Source organism: Denticeps clupeoides, chromosome 13 (assembly GCF_900700375.1).
Source record: "Denticeps clupeoides chromosome 13, fDenClu1.1, whole genome shotgun sequence".
NCBI lineage: Eukaryota > Metazoa > Chordata > Actinopteri > Clupeiformes > Denticipitidae > Denticeps > Denticeps clupeoides.
Window position 1 is genome coordinate 15,408,418 of NC_041719.1, and position 23,527 is coordinate 15,431,944.

General features: G+C 42.8%; 1 protein-coding gene and 1 long non-coding RNA gene across 8 annotated transcripts in view; one reads left to right on the plus strand and one right to left on the minus strand.

Moving 5' to 3' along the window:
* Positions 1 to 22,812, plus strand: part of elavl4 (ELAV like neuron-specific RNA binding protein 4) — a 60,653-nt gene extending 37,841 nt beyond the window's left edge. For 4 of the 7 annotated variants that reach the window (XM_029000382.1, XM_029000378.1, XM_029000384.1 and 1 more), the window contains exons 5-8: positions 4,099 to 4,252; positions 12,516 to 12,750; positions 15,173 to 15,211; positions 18,872 to 22,812. In XM_029000382.1, the coding sequence (XP_028856215.1) occupies positions 4,099 to 4,252; positions 12,516 to 12,750; positions 15,173 to 15,211; positions 18,872 to 19,199 (756 nt within the window). In that variant the 3' untranslated portion in view covers positions 19,200 to 22,812. The remainder of the gene's footprint in view (positions 1 to 4,098; positions 4,253 to 12,515; positions 12,751 to 15,172; positions 15,212 to 18,871) is intronic. The other 3 variants (XM_029000379.1, XM_029000380.1, XM_029000381.1) reach the window with 3 other exon arrangements.
* Positions 13,648 to 16,571, minus strand: LOC114801898 (uncharacterized). Its single transcript, XR_003751642.1, has 3 exons — positions 16,386 to 16,571; positions 16,153 to 16,269; positions 13,648 to 13,744 (listed from the first exon to the last, which is right to left on the minus strand). It is a non-coding gene; the product is annotated as an uncharacterized LOC114801898 (long non-coding RNA).
* Positions 22,813 to 23,527: the final 715 nt, after the last annotated feature.

Here is a 23,527-nt window from a genome sequence, read left to right on the forward strand (position 1 = left end):
TTTGAGTTGAAAATGCACAGTAAGTGGAAGGCAATCATTATTACAGATTAACATTATTATATCTAATCAACATCACAACATGACAAGTAAATATTTATTTATGCTTGGTCGTATTTATGAGTTATTGATTCAGATTTTCTAAAAAAATATTTTATCTGACCTTGTTTACTGGTTTGGTTTTTATTCACTGGTTATTTGAAAGTGTTCAAATCTTACATCCTGCTTGTGCAGATTTTATCACAGCATGTATTAGTTTGCCAAGCATTTGCAGGCCCAAGGCACTACAACCACACACTCATTAGGGGTCACCACAAAACGGTCGCCAGTCCAGTCCTGGTTGTCTACACATACGATTTTACGCCGGATGCCCTTCCTGATGCAACCCTCATCATTTTCCTGGGCTTGGGACCAGCTCAGGAGACGCACGGTCACATGGACAGGGTTGCACCACAGCACACACACTGATCATTCGAAACGTTTGAGCGTGAAATATGACACGTACTATGGACCCTGTTGTTCTCGAGGTCATTGGCTACACAGCATACAGAGCAGTACAAAAGAGTCAGTTATCGAGAGTTTTAGACCAATGTTCATATTGCCCTACATCACAGCACGCCAGATAATGACTGACGTCGTCTGTGTTGAATGACAGAGCCTCGCATGAGATGGGGGCATGGATGCCACTGGAACGCTATCTAATTTAGCTTGTGGACGCATCGCTGACTTTTTTCAATTAGTCAATATAGCGCTGCTCTTCATTTTTCACGCCCATTCACCTGTCAGCCCCGTCAGTGGGTTCCGCTGGAGAGACGCATTGATTCACCACCCGCTCATTTCTGCAGCTGCCGCCATCTCTCGCAAGCGTGCTGCTGGGCGAGGAGAAGAACGGCCTGATTAACATGCAGAAAGGAAAAGGAAATAAAAGAGCGAGCGAACGAAAGAGGGAATCGTACTGTAATTGATATGCTAATGAATTTCCAAATGTCAAAATAGAGGCTAATGTCACGGAAATATTATGCATGATAAGTAAGAGAAATATATATATATATATATATATATATATTTTATTTTTTTTTAAATGCTGCAAAAAAAACCCGCATAGGGGATTGTTAAATGGCAAATGATAACGGAGGCGAAAGGAAAATCTGATTTAAATTATATAGATACGTTAATGTGCCTGCACAGCTGCTCTTTTGTTTTGCGTCTGGTCCACAACACATGGCACAGAGTAAACACAGGACATTTTATCCTCCTAAATAATCCAAACCCTTCTCCACTGCCTCCTCCCAAATATAATCCGACCGGATTTTCCTGCCGCCAGCGCGAGCACACATACTGTGAGCAATGAATGAATAAAAAAAACGAAAAAATCCCCTCAGCGCCTCGACAGCCCGAAAGAAGAAGTCGCCATAGTGATGGGGAAAGCGTGGAGGAAGAAGAAGAGAGGGAGAAGAGTGAGACAGCTGGCGCTGTGGCCTTTGAAGTCGGCGAGCTCAGAAGCATGAGAGGCAGCAGTATAGGCAGTGACAGTGGCGGCAGAGTGAGAGTGTGTGTTTCTGCACGAGTGTGTGTGTTCTGTTCGTGTTTTTAAGGGTGTATTTATCTGTCACACAGTCAGTGTTGACCCTCGGTCACTTCTGCCCGGGTTTCGCAGACAACGTGGCGCACAGAAGAGCTGCAATGAGTCACCGCTTTTGAGTGTGTGTGTGTGTGTGTGTGTGTGTGTATGCTTTCTCATTGCCTTATCTCTTCTACGACACAGAGGGGTGCACTGGTGGTGGAAGCTTGCCTACACACACACATCCTCAGCAGAAAACCAGGACAAGTTTAGGGTGGGCGTGGTCTCCTATTGGTCGTTGAGGACTATGACTTACAAAAGTAAAACTCCGAATGCAGTCGTCCTCCACGATCTTCACTCAAGCAGCATCACACGTCAACCTTCACACTTAAATTCCCCGTCTGCCATTTTAACACAAACACAATCACACACACCAGCGGTCACACCTTCGCCAGATACCACCTACCTCCGGCCCGCCTGGGCTCCGGCTCACCCATCTGGAATGGGCTCATGTGCTCATGTTACAAAGTCGGCCTGTTTCCTCCTGTTTTCATCTTCTTCTTGAGATGATGACCTCCCCTTTACAGCTCATCTTTAGAGCGTCGAAGGTCATTATCTTCTCAGAATATCCGTTCACTGCCCCCGGCTCAGCAGAGGCATGCATCTTATTGTGTGTGAGTGTGTATCCTCAGTGTATGGGGGCCTGCTGGGCCCTCATCTCTCCTCCCTGCCTCAGATTCCCTCTGTCCTACCCTTCAGGCAAACAGTCCATCACCGAGGCCCTCCCTCACTCCCTCACACTCTTCTCGCCGAGTAAAAATAAATGGATGAGGAGGAGGGGCACACACTTTCACACACCGAGGTGGTGTTGTCTTAGCTTTCACACGCAAGCTTCCTCTGCCTCCTTCCTCCTCCTCCTCCTCCTCTTCAAGGCGTCTCGCCGCACCCCACCGCGCAGGGGTGAGAGAGAGCGGAGTGCAGGTGAGAAGCGCAGAGCCTCGCGCTGAAGGGGACGTGGCACAGACGCATGCACACACACACACACACGCGCGCGCGCACAAGTACGATCAAACCCATAGACGCGCGCGTTTTATTCACGGGCTGACGAGGTGTTGATGGGAAGGAGAGACATCTGGAGGGTCTTGGAAGGCCGAGAGGAGGAGGCGGAGGAGGAGCAAGTAATGGCAGAGATCAGACCCGTTTGCCCTCGCGGCTACAGGATTTGCTGGGTTTTACTAACAGGGCCGTTTGCAGCCTCTACCCCTCTTACTTTGGTTTAACTGTATTTGACAGCTTGTGTTTCTAAATGTCAGATTTAATGAAAATATTACATACTGGCAGAAACAGCTCTGGTAACAACATTAACATTAAATCTTCATGTTTCAGCAAAGTCGATTCTCTCTGCAGTAACGAGGACGAGTCGTTTATAGCCGGGATGATTTTGAACAGCCGACTGGTTTCTGAGGATCAATAGCCTGACCATAGATGCATGTTTTGAAAAGGAACTGAATGAGACCACCGTTTATTTTAAGGTTTTCAGATTTAGAAACTAAATTGAAGTATAATGAAAACCAGTACATGACGGTGCAGCATTGGCTCATCCATCTTTGGTCATAGGTTTGCGAGGGGGGCTACTTCATGGGTTGGTACCCGGTATGCTACAATAAACCTAGTTTTATTGATTGATTGATTAATATATAACACCCAAATCAATCAATCAAAGTTTTTCTTACTGTGTGCAGAGGTTCCTTTGTAAATCTGAGCAGTCCTTTTGCGTTCACCTTCGTCAAATATTTAAGTTCAGGCCGGGCCTGCGCCTCTGTCTCGCTGGGAGGTGCTGAAGTCGTTTGAGTGGATCAGAGAAGAGCACCGTGTTTTCAGGGCTCTTCCAACCAATCTGACAGCCGCTGATTTTGTGTGTGTGTGTGTGTGTGTGAGAGAGAGAGAGAGAGAGAGAGCGAGAGACGGAGAGAGAGGGCAAGAGTGTGAGCAGGCGCTGTCCAAGGTGCCGACATGGGAGACTCGCAGCATGGGGAGTGTGTGTGTGTGTATGTGTGTGCTCACACTCACATCACACAGCTAACAGAAGCAGAATGTTTCCCCCACGTGCTTCACAGGAAGGGGCTCTGCCAAAAACCACACGATGCTCTCTCTCTCTCTCTCTCACTTTTCCTCTCTGTTTTTGTGGAGAGCTCCAAGTTCACACCCATGCCCACAGTCAATATGGTTTCAGTATGTAAGAGCAGAACTGTTAGTGCACATCGTAAAATCACACAGTTTGGGTCAGTAAGTTTGCACGGTCACCAGCCTTTAACCCTTTTGATGTTTTTTTACAGTTGGTAAAGGTCACATAGGGCACCAAAGGCAGATCATATTTTTATTCACTAATTACATTTTTATTATGCATTATCTACATTGTATCTAGCAGAACGCATTGAAATGAATCAGAATACTTCTATACTTTTCCAGGTCTGAAGATTTGGTAATCCTGACAATAAAGTAATAGTGCCTCACCTGGCCTCTTCCTCTGCCCCAATCAGGTGTCATATGCACGGCCCAGCTCAGCCTCCATTCGGGATGCAAACCTCTACGTGAGTGGCCTGCCGAAGACCATGACACAGAAGGAACTGGAGCAGCTCTTCTCCCAGTATGGCCGTATCATCACCTCCCGCATCCTGGTTGACCAGGTTACAGGTAACAACAGGAGCAGCACTTTTATTAAGAACGCATTCCCTGTACGCCATATATTTTTATATTTAGAGACCCTAGTCCATCTGATTTCAGGGTGGTGGACCCTGTACAGAGATCAGGTTTAAAAATCTGCCCTGTTTTGACTGATGCACTAGCATCTTAATCATATCTGGTCTCCACTGGCCATTGACAAATGGAGTAGTTTCTATTAAAGAGGGCAAGTGGAGGTGTCTAATAACATGGCCACTGAACCATAAAACATTAATAATTTTGCAATATATTTCCCTGGATAGCTAATCTAAATTTGCACAGAATATACAAATTCACAAATCTGCTGTAATATACCTCTCTAATATACCTCGCATAATTAATTAAAACACGGATACACGCATCTACTGGAGCTCGTACGTGGCTGTGGTTGCATAACTCCCAACTCCATTTTCCAGGCCCCTCCCCCCACCACAGCTCCTGTGTTGTGGGTAATGTGTACTGATGAAGCAGAATGAGAGAAACAGTGTGCATGCCAGTCCTGAAACCCACACTTGTTTGCCTGGGCGTAATAAATGAGTTTAGAGTCCTACCCTGCGGGGGGAGCGACTGTGGCGTGAGCAGGGCTTGTTTGTTTGATGATCCTCTGGTGCCAGGAAGCGTGCGAACAGAGAGCGCGAGAGAGGGAGAGTAGGCCAAAGAGGAGTCACCTGACAACAATGACAAGATGGCCTCGTGAACCACAGCGCAGGCCTGCTAAGACACATCCCACATTTTCATAAGACGCGTTTCTGGGGCCGTGTTGAGGATTAGCCCATCACCCCACACAGCCAGTACCGTAGTTATACCGCATGCTTACTGTCTCCGCACACATGCACACCACCTCCCAGGGAAAAAAAAATCCCCTGACACATCTAGCCTCAGCCTGGCCCAGTGACTCCTCCCCCGGGGTGTGAGATCCGCTAGAGAAATTTTAATGACTAATTAAATTTTAGTTGCTGGTGATTAAGATACAAGGAGGTATTTAGGGGGAGGTCTGAATATGCATGCAATTTTCACGTCACGAGAGGAGAACCGGGCCCAGAATTACGCCACTGAACGTGTGAGAGAGTCGGGAAGTGTGAGGGGGTAAACGTGTTTAACGGAGGTGAGATAGTACGAGAGAATTTTCTCTAAATCCTCTTGTCTGCACCTAACAGGTGTTAGCTGAGTTCATTAGGTTGCTCAAGCGGTTAGCGCCAAATGCACATAGGCTATAAAAAGCATGTGAGAAAGATGCTTCAGAGAGGCTCTAAAGAAGTAAAATGTCTCCATCTAGGTTGGTTCTCAGTCCAACAGAAAATGCATCATACTAACAATAGCCATTCTTACATGAATGTTGCCACAGATATTTTGTTGTTTTTGTGTATTGTAACATTCATTCTAATATTGATCATTCCATTCTATGATTTAATGGGTGGTAGTATCCTAGTGGGTAAAACACTCGCCTATGAACCAGAAGACCCAGGTTCAAACCCCACTTACTACCATCGTGTCCCTGAGCAAGACACTTAACCCTAAGTTGCTCCAGTGAGACTGTCCCTGTAACTACTGATTGTAAGTCGCTCTGGATAAGGGCATCTGATAAATGCTTTAAATGTAAATGTTAATGCTTTTATTTGATTATTAGACTAAATGTTAAAGTTGAATGACTTATTGGAATTATATAGGGCCAACATCATATATACCATTTGTGTTAATTAATGCAATCATTTCAGACTACCTAAAACAGAAAGCAAGCAGAACAAGTTTTCTCCACTCTGCACTGCATTTAACACTTCTCCACGGGGGCACTGGACACCACTTAAGACCCTGTATCATGTTTTCTCCATTATAAGGCATTTAGGCATTGTAGGTCTTGAATAACAACACTTTAATCAGGTATATATATGATGAACTCACAAACCCTGTGACACAGAATATGCTGTGTAAAGCACCATTAAGGCCATTACAAGGAAATGCAGTGAAAATAGCAGCGATGTGAATATACCTGGAATAGGCTATCTAAAAAAATAAATAGAAAAGCACAGTAGGTAGCACAATAAAGCACAAAAACATCTGAAGAGGTGAGTCCTTTTTATAGCCTCTCTATCACCGAGTACAAACAGAGCGGGCTGAAGTCACAACGTTATATAAAACAAAACCAGCGAGCTCCAGAGAATCCCAGAGCCAATCTTGTCACAAGCTTCTGGAGCTCTTGTGACACTCTTCTGGAACTTTGAGCAGAGATGCACCCCGACTGACATGGACAAATATGTTGGCAAAACCCAAACAAACTAGAAGATGGAGGCTTTCTTAAGTAACATCATCGAAGCAATGTGCAATTCAGTCAGTCTCAACAGACATCACACTAATAAGGATCGATTTGTTTGAGGATTTTCAACCTAAAAAAATGTACTGAAATTGTATTGATTTAATTGTATTCCCCGTTTTCTTAAAGTAGAGCTTTAAATGCATGTTTAAATAGGTGTTTAAATGGAGCATTAATGCCTCAGAATTTTGGTTGGTTGAATATGACATTTATCCATTCTGTATTCAGTTATAAATAAAGCATCAAATCTCTGCTCAGCACAGCCGTGCATTAATAACGATACTGGCTTATACAGATAATTACATTTTTACAAATGGAAAAAAAAATGATATGGAAAATTGCAAACCAATACTACATACCTACTAATAAGGCCCCAGGCCACTGACTACTGCTGCATGTGAAGAATATGTCGTTTCAGGCGCATAGTGATGGTATGATGTTCGCCTGAAATATCTCAACACCAGACTTGCTTGCAAATCTCGTAAGCAGCTTTGTAATGTGTGCACATTTTCAAATCAGTACTGCACAATGGCTAAGAACACTTAAATCTGAGCTGTTCAGTTTAATAATTTATGCTGTGTGATCCTGGTGTTAGCATTTACCTTTTTTTTTTTCTTTTTGGGTTATTAAATATTAAACGGCCTAATTGGAAGACTGGCATTTTAAATGGCAAATAATCGTTGAAAAAGCTTCAAGCACAATAGCTTGAAATGGACTGAAAATTTGCCCTCACTGTCTCGCTAATGCATTGCTCGACGTGTTAAAATGTTTGCATCATAGATGATGACCAACAATACCACACACAGATTACCTGGACCTAGAAAAGAGAGTATCACTGGACGCCGGGCACGGCCTTGGGAGAAAAGCGTACGATCATGAGGTTCAGTGGAGGCAACCAGTTTAAACATCAGTGTGGTCAAATATAATATCTGTGAAACTTTGATCAATAGTAAAATATTCAGAGCGGTGCTGCTGAGCCGCGCACACAGCAGTCAATACATGTACCGTCAATGAGAACAAATACAATTGATCCAGAGCGCTGCCTCTTCCAAGCTGCTTTTCTTAAGTGAAAAATGACTGCTGCTCCACCACTCCCATGGGCAGTCCTTGGAAAACCCTCTCTGTTCAAAGCAGAATAAATGTTTAGATGTCAGTAGCATCTTTCACAGCATCCTGCACACATTACCGATACACAGATAGATACGTTCACTTTACTGAGTAAGGAGGTTGGCTATAATCCAGGAAATGTATTCCTCCTCCTTGTTCTCAGTTTGTTAACATGCGTTTTAGCTCATTTTGTCACTAACACCACACTGTGGTGATAACCTGTCCACTTGACCACAATGTAATCTTGTAGATTTTGTGAAGCCTTTAGATTTTTCCCCCTTGTGGTCTCCAACAACATTATTCCATCCTACAAAGACATGGGAGACCATACATATCACCGTACCCTTAATTTTGATTAATAGCTGATCGTATTGATACGTAATGGCATTCCTGGTTTATTTATATTACACTGTATAGAGTTACACTCTTGTACACTATACAGCTTTGACAAGTAATATATAAAAAAGCGGAGGCATGGTGTTTTTGGGAAACCAGTCCACTATCTTGCCTTTGGATGTCACTCAGGCTACTCAGGTTTAATCTGATACTTATGGTATGTGCCCTTGTTTTGTTTTTTTTCTCATTCAGGTATTGAGTCATAATGTGCCTCAATGACGACGCAGTTAAATTAAATGGACCCCCCGTCCCCCGCCTGAAAACAGGCCACGTTTTGCCTCTGCATTTCACTACACACAGGCAGACAGATGGCACCAGTGCCTTTCAGCACATTTTCAGGTTTAGAGCACCTCTCCTCTTCAAAGTCCCTTCTCCCTGTGCCTTTTCAAACACCATCTGTATGAGCACAAGCTAACTTACATAAAACAAGGACATTCTTCCCTTTACCGCTCACTCGCCCCCCTGCAAATGAAAGTGAAAGTGAAGTGATTGTGAAACACCGCAGCACAGCGCACAGTGACACAACGAAATGTGTCCTCTGCTTTTAACCATCACCCTTGGTGAGCAGTGTGCAGCCATGACAGGCGCCAAGGGAGCAGTGTGTGGGGACGGTGCTTTGCTAAGTGGCACCTCAGTGGCACCTTGACGGATCGGGATTTGAATCGACAACCTTCTGATTATGGGGCCGCTTCCTTAACTGCTAGGCCACCACTGCCCCTAAAATAAGTGAAGAGCAGGATTTCTTTTTTTTTTCCTTAATATATTTAGTGCATGAGTTTAATAAATGTTCCGTACAGTTGGTGGTGCCACTTAAAAGAGCAAAAATACGAAATGGCTGCAAAGTGCTCAGGTTTGGAACGAGCAGAGAGAGGGAGAAGAGGCTTTCATTAACAGCCTGGTTTCTTAGATCTTTCCCGATTCCCCGGAGGAATATTTCTGCCTCTCTCCCTCTCTCTCTCCCTCTCTCTCCAATCCTTTCTGTTTTTCTTTTTTTTTTTTTTTTCTTTTTTAACCAAGACTGCTGAAGAGTGAAGCGGTGGGGGCGTACTGGTGGGAAAGCTCTGTCAGGGGCAGCTCCAGCTCCTCGCCACAGCCCTTCCCTACTTTCGGCGCATATGGCGACAGGTTTATTATTAAACCAGCCATTTGGCGCGTACATGCGTGGTGAGACGCGACAAGTACAGGTACAGAGTTACATAAGCGCTTGTGATTACCGAAGGGAAGAAAAAGGAAGAAGTGCCTTTAGCCCAACACCGCGTGGCCTGCGATAAGTGCAGAAGCCAGCAGTTGCCAGCAGCCTCCGTCTTTTTTATTCTTTCCCTCCCTGTTTGCTTTTTGTTTTGTTGTGATGTTAAAAAACAGCTGGAAGCTCATTATGGTAATGTGGGGAAAGCTCGTGGTGAGAGGGAACTACAGTCAACACAAAGTTACTCATTTGCATAATTTAACTGTTTGCGGGTGAGTGATATTTTCCCAAACGGCCCTGATAAAAATGCCACTGATAGCAGGGTAGCCGATGGTGAGCAATTAGCTGCGTTTGATTGTGCTGCCGCGCTTTTAACAGGCATAGCCGTGTGACGGCTTTCTGGCCCTTTTTGATTGGCCTTAACCCCAGTGACTGTAGTGCCTTCCCCGAGGCTGGACGATCTGTAAGTGAGAGGTGATGCTGGGCACAAACGCATACATGTTTTCACACCCCTTCCACTCAGTTAACACATCTAGACAAAGGGGGAAAAAAACGAATAGAGCTATCAAGCATTAACCCACACACACACACACACACACAAGAACTCACGCAAAAAACAGAGTCCCCTCCGGCCCTTCCTCTTCTCTACCTCCTCAACCTCACCCACGCGTCTTAATTACCCCTTCATCAAGTCCTTCCTTTTTATAGGGCCCGCTGCAGTCCTCATCGTTCCTGGGCTCCCTCCGCAGGCCACCCACAACTCCCCATTATGGTCACTGCAGTCACATGCAGTGCATCAAATCTAACAATTTCCCCGGCAACGGCACCGATATTACATAACAAAGGCCAGGCCTTAAGCAGGAGTGGGGCCAGGGTAAAGAGGAAAGGTGCATACAATAATAATAATAATAATAATAACAGCACAAATAGTCTGAGTAAATGGTTCACACACCTTAATTATATTCCTGCACGGCGACAGGGAGAGAAAAAAAAGGCCGTGGCGCGTGCGGCCTCCCCGCACAACTCGTCTTTTCAGGAAAGCGGCGCTGACCTCGGCTTCACACCGGCACTGCGCTAACTACGCATTACAGTCCCACTGGAATAATGCACGTGGCCGCTTCTCCTTCCTCCCCCCTTTTTTAACTTCTGTCGGCCTAATTAAAAAAAAAAGAAGAAGCAGGTTGTGGGGATGTGGAGTGAAGTGAAGGTGAAAGGCTGTTAAGAGCGACGCAGAGCGGAAATAATGCAGCATTAAGCTGAACGAGAGCTTTCTGCATTGGCAAGATTGTGTTCAAGGCCGCACATATCAAAAGATACTGATTTGAATAGACAATACGACGGTGCAACAGAAAACATCAATAAGCGTGCGCGGCATTGTGCAGGAAGTGGGGGGAAATGACAATAAAAAGTGCTTTGGTTGCGCTCGTGAAGATGCCAGTCTCTGCACACTGTATTATGCAAATGGCTCCACTGGCGTGCTGTCAGCGCACACGGCTCCCCATCGAATAGGGAGCTGCCTCATTAAAACGAGCCCAACAAAAACGACCTCCCGGCCAGCGATTCGCTTTTAAAATGTCTACTTTCAGGTGGTGGTCAAAAAAACATCGCCTTGAAAACTGCAGAAATGAACGCAAGGCGGCTGTTAGCGCGTGTCCTTCAGCTAACGTGAAGGATCAGCGTGTGCGTCTCGTGCCGAGAAGGGGGCTCTGGGCTGAGAGGCGAGTCGAGCACGGTGCGCTGCCTCCCACATTTCCACCTCGGCGAGCAGCCGCTGGTTCCTCGCCACACAATCCCTCGCTCAGCGCAGGAGAAGGATGACAAACTGCGAGCCTCACTGACTGGGACTGGCAATGCTGGGGGCACCCGGCTGTTCATCTGAACCATAAGAAAGTTCCAGAAAGATGCGATGGCGCCTTGGAAGCAGAAATGACAGGCTATCGAATTTACGGCGGGTAGATAAGGAACAAAAGCCAAAGGCAGGCCCTGAAAATTACTGTCAGCAGCCATTTTATTACGAACTCCTGCCTCTACAGCTACACCTTGTACCTGTAGAGTTAAGAGCGTGGTGCCATCAAAACGAAATAAATTCCCATGATTCTGTGATAATTGATAATTCCTTTTCACTGAGTTTCTACTTGTATTGTTCACACTCCGAAAAGTTAAATACGAATACACTCACAAACCAATCATTATTTCAGCAGTGCTGCTGTGATATGGGTCGTACATTGTAAACTCTAGAGCACCAATTCATAATGATTGCAAATGACCCAAAATAAATATACAGCTCGAGATGTGACCAGGCTACTACTTGTAGCTGGTCACCTTTATGGTGTATAAGGTACCTAATAACGCAATCACTGATTACTACAATATATTAATCAACCCTTGCCATCGGTTATAGGCAAATATTCATGCACTTAATGCTCTGTTTTCATATTCACTCACTATTTATATTTAACTCTACTCTTTATATTTGCACATTCTCTAATTCAACAGCACCTTACCTTTCAATGTGACATCATCTTACCTTACTTTTATATGTGTATTATATACAGTACAGGCCAAAGCTTTGGAGACACCTTCTCATTCAATGAACCCATCTCGATTGGGTTCAGGTCCGGTGACTGTGGAGGCCAGGTCTCCATTTTTTGTTAAGTATGTTCACACACACACGCACACACAAGTTTATTCATAGTTTTGATGCCTTCAGTGAGAATCTACCAATGTAAATGGTCATGAAAATAAAGAAAACATATTGAATGAGAACGTGTGTCCAAACTTTTGGCCTGTACTGTCTTTATATATGTGTGTGTGTGTGTGTGTGTGTGTGTGTGTGTGTGTGTGTTATTCTATTACGTTTTATCGTACTTTTGCTCTACAGTTGTACTATTACCTTATTTGTTTTACTTTTTGTTGAATTGCTCCAAATGATATCGCATTGTACCAGTACAGTGAAAATAAAAGAAAACTTGACTTGAAAGTTGGCACGGGCTGCTGGTACAAATAATTTACATTTGCATTTTACATTTGGATCAGTTATAGGGTGTTCATATTATAGGTTGTTTCCAGTCCAGCTATAAAGCATGGTTGCTCAAACACACATAAATTACATTCGGTTTTGATCTTATGGAAGCCAATGAAAAAAGCTTTTGTATCCATCAAACCCAGCAGAAGTGTTTATTGCGAGTTAACACACACAGAGCATGTAAATGTATACCTCTTTTGTTTCTGGTGTGCTGGCCCCACAGGTGGCTCGCGGGGCGTGGGGTTCATTCGCTTTGATAAGAGGATAGAGGCAGAGGAGGCCATTAAAGGGCTGAACGGACAGAAGCCCTCCGGCGCAGCCGAGCCAATCACCGTCAAGTTCGCCAACAATCCCAGCCAGAAGACCAGCCAGGCCCTGCTGTCTCAGCTCTACCAGTCCCCCAACCGCCGATACCCCGGCCCCCTCCACCACCAGGCTCAGAGGTTCAGGTAAATGCTCCAACTGCAGCTGCTGGGATGCCAGGTCTGTAGCTTGTGAGTTGACAGTGGAGGAGCAAAGTAAATGGGGGGTGGGGGGGGTTAACAAAAACAAGCAAATAAGTATAGAATTGAGCATGGTAGCTGGGCATCTTGTTTCTATTTTGAAACTCTCAGCCACTTTTTTGAGCCATTATGAAGTGGGGCTGTGGGAAAGAATGGAAAATATCCATCTGTGTTTCCCAAGTCAATTTGAACTCCCCTCAAAAAAGAGATATAAACATTGAACATTAGGCTACTGTTTTACAAGAGACAGTGGGGTTCTGTCGTTTTCATTGTCTTCATTAATACATTTCCTCATTCTAACATCTCACCATCATCCATACATTACAAATCTACCATAGTAATTCTATTCTATGGCTATTCTTATGCACAATATCTGAGCCTAAACACAGTGAGGTCCAAAGTCTTGAGACCAATTTTTCTAAAATTAGAAATTCCAATTAATTTGGGGAAATGAATGACTGGTAAAATATAGGTCAACATCATAAAAAAGTAGGAGTTCATGCAGCTCAGTTGATGTTGTCATTGAAGCACAATATAAAGGAATTTGGAATTTGGATTTATGTTTTTTTAATTTTGAAGTATTGATTCTTTCAATATTATTCAGAAAATTTCTCACTACTTGTATTCTCACTACAGTTGAAGTCTCAGCCCTTTGAGCCTCACTGGCATGAACATAAAAATGGTCCAGAAGTTCAGCTTGGAGACTCAGAAAGTTATAAAGTCCATTTTTTTCTGGCTCTCGCCAACAGTGAAGGAGCCTTACCTGAGTCTTTGAAAGCAGTGTAGCTCTTACCTCCTGAAGAAGGCTATTTGAAATATGAGGCAGCCCTTCACTAGTGAAAAGCGGTGGATAAAAGGGCCCTTAACAGCTCCTGTTCCTGCTTCACAGTCGATCCATGACCTGCTGGCCTTTAATCTTATTCCTTTCAGAACCAGTCATCTATTAAGAAAACAGGCATTAGCCGTGACATCACATGCCTAACAATCCCCCGATCACCTTGCAATTAGCAAATTATCCCCGTTACATGTGAAGCAGGAAGCATTTTCATTAGGCAGCTAAAAAGAGATGTCTCCCATTTACATGCGTTCAGAGACATCACAAAGGTGCTATTGTGTACGGGAGGCGGCATGAGTGGTGTGAAAAGCTGAAGTGGGGGCCTGGCAGGTTGCAGGCAGGCCTGCAGATGTCTGCGGAGCAGCTGTCTGAAACAGCTCCGCTGGGCCAACTCCCCGCTTCACCCACAGAGCAGACCTGCTCGCTCCCGGCCCACGTAATTGGGTAATTGGTACCTTAAAAGATGTTTCCCCCTCCCCTCCCCTGCTTTGGCTTTTATTTTAATTTTCTTCCCTCCCCACCCCATGCTTCCCACAACTTCACCAATTACAGGCCAGCAGCATATTGAATGTGTGTGCGTGCATGTGTGAGTGTGAGGACATTTTTTAAATTCCAAAAATTATACATTTCAAAACGCACTCCTGCTGTCTTGAGAGGACTTAATAGGACAGGAGACAGCGCAGAGCCTGGTGAGAAATGAAGGTCATTGAGTGGCCAAGCAGACTGGATCCATCCCTGATCTGGCTTAATGCAGCTGGCTGCTCTTCCTGGACCACTGGGTCAGTGTCGCTATTAGTCTGCCACTGACAAACAGCCAGTTCCTCCGGAAATGACAGCACCATTTCTTCTTTTCCGATGGAAAGCTACATACAAAATGTTCAAGAGTCCAAATTTTGCATATGCACAATATAGTTCTGTTTGTTATTGAATTCCTCTTTTATCATCTCCTCTTCAAATTGTCCATCATCTCCTACTATTACAAAAGCCATTACACTTACAGCCCTCTCTGCAAAGTTATCATTTATATTTTGGATTTTTATTATGCTTCCTTTTTTCTCGTATTGCCATAAAATCATAACACAGTGGTGAATATGGAATATCATCCATATTCTGTTAATCCACATTATTTTATTATTTTTGCCTTAAAACAGTTTTAAGAAAACTATGTATTAGTTTTGCAACCCCCCCTACATGATATAATAAAACGAATATCCTGTAGCAGAAGTCAGAAGCCCAGATTAGAAGCTAGCGTAGCTCCACGGAGCCCAGCAGCCTGATAAAACGAGGAGGCGTCCAGGACGCCGGAGGGCCGCGTGGGTGGCGGAGTGGGGCTCTGTGATAGCGCCATCGCTAGCCTGCTGTTTTTGTTGCTGTGTGAATGGCTCTCTGGCCAGTCTGCCGGGGCTTCCCAGTGTAATGGCTCATTGCTGGACGGGTTGCTTCCTTGAGTGAGGCAGGGACGTAGCATTAGTTCCACTGAGTGAGTCGACCATCTGCCTGGCATTAACCCCAGAACCCTCCTTCTCTTTGCAGGCTGGACAATTTGCTTAATATGGCCTATGGCGTAAAGAGGTAATTAAAACTTCACCGAATGCCAGATGTCCATGTTGATTAAATGATTTTTCTATCCTTTTTTCCCCATTTTTTTTTCTGAAAGTCACATGCATTTGATTGAGTTTGAGATTTTTTTCCTCCTTGAGTTTTGTTTTGTTTTTCCTGTCCTCCTTCTCCCTTTATTCCATTTTGTTAGTTTATCACCACCAACCACCAGTTGGAAACAGAAAAAGAAAAAAAACTGCTTCCTTTTTTCTCGTATGGAACTTTTTACGTTCAGATTTTGGATGTGCATTGTTTGATTACTTGAAGGACTGCAGATTGTTTTGTATTCCTTTGATATATAATTTTTTTGTGTGAAACTTTGCTTTTTTTGTGTGTAGTTGTGGGTTTTTTTCAGGGTGTGTATTTTTAACCCATTGGATTCAGGTTCTCAATCTCAGCCTCTTACCAACAGCTCACGCTCTTGCCCAGTAATGCATCCATAAAGAGTTTTCTGAACAATGCATCTAAATATGTCCTTATCAATCATTTAGAACAGTATACCTGACACATATACACAGGGCCAGAGGCTAGGAGCTTGAGAGACCTGGATCCCTGCAGGAAATATCCCTTTCACTGCAGGCATTATGGTGTAGGCTATGATCACCACATTTTCTGCTTGTACCTTATTTGGACTTTTGCTGCTGTTGGGTGTTACATTATGTCAGTAGTGTTTTCAGATGTCAGTCAAGCTTAATGACATTTTATAGGTTTATATTTTTATTGTTACTGTAATTTACTTTATTTTTTTTTGTATTTTATCATTTTGATGTCTTGACACACACTCCAGTGAATTGAAAAGATGTCAAGATGAATCAGGCAGCTGGATGTGTGCATAGCCCTTTTTCTGGTTTTCTGGTGACAATGATGTGGTTAAAACCATACAATAGGTGATGGTTTTTCCGTCACCTTCTCACCTGTCCTGTATGTGAAGGTTCCCCTAACGGCTCCTTGACAGAATGATGCATGGGACCATCTCGCGAGCAGTCAGCTCTCCCTCAGTGTCTCTCGTCAGCTAATTTGTTCACCGCAGCCTGACAGACGGCGCACAAAAACACAAATTATCCAGTCACGGGGTGATTCAAACACATACAGAACAATAACACAATTCTGCCTAAACACCAGAGAGAGAACGGCAGCCCTGACATACCTTTCAAAACAATTCCAAGACTAGGAGCAGCGATTATTGTCCTTGTATTGTTAGCTTGCCGTCCTTTGTATTAACACGACGATTTAACGAATGCAGAAATGGCGGCAAGTGCCGGCTTCTTTCCGAAGGGGCTCCATGCTTGCTAAGCACGTTGTTGAAGGTAATTAATGAACAAAGGTGAGTGTAGAGTCAGGCTGTTGAAGAGCCGAGCACATTCTCGGGGAGGTGGGCACTCTGGGAGGCCAGCGTTGTTGCAGGCCAGCTTGCTTGTTGCTATGCAACTCCTTGCTCAGCCGGTACTCTGCAGAAGAACAGGCTGGTCCTGCCCTTCCAGACAGCCGGCTCCTCGGTGGCCACTTTAGCCAGAGTGGCAATCACCCTTATGTTCTTTGAACCAGATGAACATTTGGCATGTAGATTAAGTTTTCCTTTAATTTTTTTTTTTTTTACTTTTTTAAATGGGCACATCTTTCGGGAACTAATTAAAGTGCCAAAAATTCATTACACCTGAGTAGGTGGACCAGGCTGCAGATAAACAGATTTGCCATAACCTCTACAGTTTATATAATGACACATTAATCATAGGGACATAAAAAAAAATGAAAACCCATGGTAACTTTGCCAAGATATAAAAGCTGTAGCACAGACTAAAGTACAGATGAAGAGTCTGAGTAATTCTTGGCAAAGCAAGAGGAGCTGGCCAGCCATGCAGCCCATGCAGAGCTATCGATCACCGAGACACACACACACACACACTCACACACACCCACAAACTGCAGAGAGAATGTCTGTGCCTTTAGTGGGTGGTACACACTTTATTCCTTATGCTACACAAAAAGAAAGTTTAATTTGTTATTCCCCAACCCTATCATCTACACACACACACACACACACAGAGAGAGAGAGAGAAAGAGAGAGAAACAGCTTCTCCTAGACATCTGCAGCAAAGCGGAAATCTCAATTAAAAGCACACGCAGTAATGCTTATAGTCGTTCCTGGAGAGGTGGCATAAGAAATGAACCTTTTATCCAATTCACCTTTTATTTAAAGTGGAAATTTCCTTTAAGCGGAAAGGCTATTAAGTGAAGTCAGCTGAGCATTCAAATCTCTGTATTGCTGAAAAGGGAGGGAGGAGAGAGAGAGAGAGAAACATGCAGCAGAAATAAGAGCCGATTTACTAAGTTGCAAACTAAACCTTGTATGTGTCCCTGCATTAATTCTGCGAGCTACTGCAATTTGGACCCCAATGGATGCGCTCCGGAAGAAAGGGGCTGCTCATGCGCATGTAGCAGTCACACATCAAACAGCAGTGTGTTGACATCCGTTAAACCCAACCGGTTAAACAAATTACAGCAGCACGCTGTTCTAGGGGACAGAGATTAATGTAAATGAACAGGACATCACCTTTTAGATGTTTTTCCATTAAATAGCTGATGCTGTTGCTGGAACTGAAGTCGTGGAGTCGCATTGCTTCAAGATGCAAAGTACATGACTCAACTTGGATGGTTTTATCTACTGATTTGTGACACACATACAGAGACAGTGTAGTACACTGGCAAATTTTAAGTAAACAATTACATGAAATATATACCCATTAATCAAATGCTAAATATTCATTCATTTGGTTGAATGTAGTCAGTAATGACAGCTTTCATATAACATGAGGACATTGATATAATTGATATCTCAGCGACCTAGTGGGGATTCCTTGTATGACATTTGCATACAGACAAACCATTATAGCATGGACAATTAAGGGTACAAGGGTAATTTGTTTGCTAATATTACTGATAAATATTGACAATTCTTGGCATAATTGGGCCTCAGTCTTGATTTATTGTCATAACCAGTCAGAAGAAATTCAAATCAAACTCAAAATATTAGTCTCAAGTCTGACTCTTAGCCGCATCTCTGGTAGAGTAGCGCTTGCTTGTTCATTTAAGAGATTCATTGTTAATTTTACTAGGATATGTGCTTCTAAGATAACAAAAACAAATCAAAAATCATGTCCTCCCGCAGCACAAGATGCTTCCTTTCTCTGATGAAATGTCAAAAAAGCGGCACTGCAGCCAGTTCTCAGACACGCTCAACAAAGACTGCCAGCTCCTGCGCTGCAACCAGCGAGATACTCGCATCATTCACGACGAGTTCGAGCACGCTCCGCTGCCTACTGCAATTCTGTTGTGTTGTTTTGTTTGTTGTTGTTTACTATTATTTGTTTATTTATTTATTTACTTTGTATGCTGAAGCCAGATGTGGGTCTGCATCAGGTTTGACAGACAGAGATTACCATTGAGTTATAATGTTGACTATTCTGCCTAACTATCAGCAGCACAGTGTGGGTTTAAATCCAACCACAACAACAACGACAAAGTTTACTTTTTAAATAAGTTTTTTTTCTCTCTCTCTCTCTCTTTCTTTCTCTCTCTCTTTCACTCACTCAATCCTCCTCCTCTTTCTGCTTCTCTCCTCTCTCTGTTTCACAGGTTTTCTCCTATTACCATCGATAGCATGACAAGTCTCGTGGGAATGAACATCCCGGGCCACACAGGCACAGGCTGGTGTATCTTTGTCTACAACCTGTCCCCAGATTCCGATGAGAGCGTGCTGTGGCAGCTGTTTGGGCCCTTCGGCGCAGTCAACAACGTGAAGGTCATCCGCGACTTCAACACCAACAAGTGCAAGGGCTTCGGTTTCGTCACCATGACGAACTACGATGAAGCAGCAATGGCCATCGCCAGTCTCAACGGCTACCGGCTGGGCGACCGTGTCTTGCAAGTCTCCTTTAAGACCAACAAGACCCACAAGTCCTGAATCGTTCCAACCCGCCCCCCCATCCACACTCAAAACCCCCTTTCACTACCACTCACACTCTACAGGCGCCCAAAACAGCAACTCCAAACAGGAACATAGCAAACCAACCAACAAAAATGAACTGGATATGGCTTATAATATAACTTTGGACCTATAAGCCAATGTTGCCTAAGTATTACAAACATAAAAAGGATAAATATTTGGTGATTTGGAAAGCCTGCGTTTATGCAGGAATCCTGTTGTATATTCTTTGAGTTCTTGTGGTTGTTCGTTTCTTTGTTGTTTTCTTTTCCCTCTTCTCTTTAAAACAGTAGCAAAACCAGTTCCCCTCTCCCCCCCTTATTTCAAAATATGAGAATGTCCTTTCTTAGATTTAACTTTCTTATACTCGATTCAGGATTTTCTTTTTTAATCCGGATTCCACTGTCGGTATAATTATTCCTCCCTACCTGCAGGGGGGGCTCTTTTTAAAATAACTTATCATTCATTCATTTTTCAGTGTATATTTAACCCCCCTCCCCCCAATTCAATTTGATGGGATGATGCCATCCATTCTTTTCTCTAGTGCAGAAAAATAAAAAAATTTCTAACATTTTTTGTTTTGTATTGCAAACGACAAAACACATTTCCTCACAGGGGTATGGGAGAAGGGGAGAGGGAAGGGATGGTGTAGCTTTCCTGATGACACGTTAAGTGATTAAAAATATATACACTGTTGCCAAAGAGAAGATCTCTTTGCTTGAAAATGCGTTTAGAAGATAATAAAAAATAAAGAGAAGAAAATCTATTTTTATAAATGATAAAAATAATAATTATTGAAGAATTTTTACAAGAATCTGGATTTGAAAAAAAGAGAAAAATATTTTGACTGGCTAATCAGGGGCGGGGGGAGGGGTGGGGCTGCCACCTTGTCTTGTATGTTGCTGTGGTAAACTTTTTAGGATCAAAGGTTGTTTGTTTTTCGGGAGGACCGGATTGGCGATTGGTTTTGTAGACAGAAGGTTTTAAACAAAAGGGAAACAAATTCTGGCAGGTGACCTTCGTAATTTTTCATAGCATGTAATTATTCCACCGCGATACCTAACAGGAAGAGGGGAGGGGTCCTTTCCTGACCTCACTGTCCTCACAGGCCAGAGCCCAAAGCAAGGAGATACATTGTCCGTTCGTTTTCTTTCCAGCATCCGTCTGCGCGATATCAGTAATAACTATATCCACACGTATATCCATTTAGAGAACACGCATAATTATGAGTTTGTCTGCTCTGATTTGGTCACACATTAAAATGTACTTCCTTTAGTGATCAACCGTAGGTGCTATATTACATGATTCACATATCTTAAATATCCAAGTTTGTTGTTCAATGTGTTGTTTAGAGGAAAAAAAATCTTTGATGTTGGCATTAAATTAAGCTGCTGTTTTTTCCGTTTTTATTGTTGGCCCCCCATCTGGTTTGATTATTCCTTGCCGAAAAAAAACACACCAGATGACTGAATTTGGGCCTTTGTAAGAATCACTTAACGAGTTTTCTTTGGCTTGCTGACTTATAGGTTAATTGCTGAGTGTGATGCGTTTGTCAAAATTCAATAATAATTAGCTAGTTTTGTTAGTCTAGGTATTCGTTTCCTTAAAGGATCTATTACAACTGTGTCTTTATTTGTTGTGTACAAATAGAAAAATATATAGTCTAATTTTGTTTTACGATATCTATATATATATATGAGTTGTCACTGTTTTTTGTTTGAGCTTGTCCTTTTTCATATGACAACTTTATAAAGTGATGGTTCAGTTACTTAGAAAACTCGTGAGGAATCCTGTTTAATATGTTGTCATGTCGCTTGTGAAAAAAAAGTTTTAAAAAAATTGGATTCAACTTTAGTTTACTGGCGCGGCAAAAGAAACCGAACAAAAGCTTATAAAATAACTGTATTTATTATTTATTGATTGTTTCATTATTTAAATTGTTTATTTATCTCGATTATTTATTTATTTATTTATTTATTTCGTTGTTACGTTGTCAGTGTTTTGGCGTGATTCTGGTACAGGGAGGGGGGACGTTTGTGAGCTAAATGGGAACAAATCGACTAGGGGAGAGGCTCTTCCATTAGTCCAGTGCACTGAGAACTTTTAGTACATTTGTGCTTTGTACCAATATATCAAAATTACAATATAAAAAAATTTAAAAGTCAAAAAGTAAAAAAATGTCAAGAGGGTTGCTGAGACTCTTCCCTTATTACTAGAAACAGTTACTCGCTATGCATAACCTAGTTGATAGTTAAATTTGCTATTGCTTTTTTCTTGTCTTGTTAAACAAAGATCTTTAAATCTTTTTCAATAAAGTTTAGTCTTAATAGAATGTTATAACAGTTGTTCTGGTTCAATATAACCTGTGCTAAGTTTTGTGTAGTTTTAAAGAAGCCACTTCACACCCTCCCTCCATACACTACTGTTGCTTTGGGATTAAAACTTTATGCAAAAATGTGGGTCAGAAACACTGTCCTCAGTTTCTCATGGATTTTGACATCCACCGCTGAAACCTCTCACTGACTCAAACGTCCCTTTTTAGGACTATCCAATGCACTGGACCAATCAGTGAACTCATGAAATGTCCGCTATTTTTTGGAATGATGAAATCGTCAGTTGTTTTCAGGCATTTGCATCCACTGCTACTGATTGTATTGAACGCTGGAGGTATTGAGCATATTTCCCAGGATATATTCTGTTTATAAAGGAAAGTGTTAGGCTGGGTAATTTGATTTTGCTAAGGACCGGAAGTCAGTGGCGAGTTTTTCGGGGAGAAATTATAATCATTCAGCTTCCGCGTGCCGCTCCTTGTATGCTCTCTCTCTCTCTCTCTCTCTCTTTGTGTGCTACTCTCTCATGTCTTATCCTCATCACCACTTTGATGGGTCTGTCTGCCAAACGGCAGCAGGGACCCCTTTCTTCAACCCCCAGTGTTGTTGGGAGTTTGAATTATGCAACGACCCCAGTAGAATGTTGCTCGGATGTGTGAACAAATTTCCTCCGTTGTTTGATCTCTTCGCATCCAACCCGCGGTGTGTCTGAGCAAGTGCGTCTGCAGGAAGCGTGTGTGTGTGTGTGTTTAATATGTGTGCATTGTGGCTACACCCAAACCCTATGGCTCACACTCTCCCCTGTAGCGCCTTATTGTGGCAACCTGCCAGTAGGAAATCAGCAGCCTGTAGTGTAGGAGGGAAGGTCAAGTGGGCAACCAGGCTCTTGTCATTTTTCATTTTCTCCTGAAATGTGTTTGTTTACTATCTGAAAACTATATAAATCTTTAAAGATTAAAAAAAAAAAAGATGAAAAAATGTTCACTGGACCTAACTGGTCTCTCCTATTTATGTTATTACTTATTTATGAATTATGGATTATTGTTATTATCATTACTATTATTCTTACTATCCTTTATGCTTATTATTAATCAAATTACTGCGATGAATGACTTCATGTTATCCTTGCTAGTTTAGATCATTTCTGAAACTGGAAACAAAGTAAAAAGAATTGCTGTAAATGTTTTTCTTTTTCATAAAACTGTTGTGTTTGAATTATTTGTACTTTTGAATGTTGGGACAATAAAATGAGGTGTTGAGAAGTGCTGGTGTTGGCTGTCATTATGATAAAAGGCACATTTAAGCCGAAGAAAGGGAAGAAATTCAGTTTGTATTGTACCATAATCCAGTTCAACTCTGAATATATCAGAACTGATGACTACACATAAAGTGAGCATAAATGTCAGGGAAGCAATTCTTCTTACACTTCCAGCTCTGAACAGAACATGGCATTTTCCATTTCCAAAAATCATTTGCTATGCCTCCCCTGCCAGTCAGTCAGACCCTGCACCACCAGGTGACGGAAAGAGAAGACATCTGTGAGATCATAGTGCCCCCTGGATTCCTACTCAAGTATTATCCAAATGAGCTTTCGCCGCGGTTGAAGTTCAATAATGACACTAAATTTCTTTTTTTTTCCGCCCTTTTGCTTGACACAAACCCAAATTTGAAAGTGAACGATTCATTATACTTCTCGTCCTTCAAGAGGCATATAATGCAAAAATACTTAATTTCTTCTTTTTTGATTATTATTTAACCGAACACGATCACATAAGTTGAATGAAAGGACAAGGGGACACAGCAGAGATTAGGAGGGGATCCAGCCAGCCTTGCTATTCTGGTTGTTAGTGGCTTAATGAGCCAAGAATCCCATCAAAGTCTGTGGTATAAAAACATGAGTCACTCCGTCCAGCTCTTCTCCTCCAAATCGCCCTGGCTGACTGTGGAGCGTGGTGACTAACGTGCCACGTCAGATCG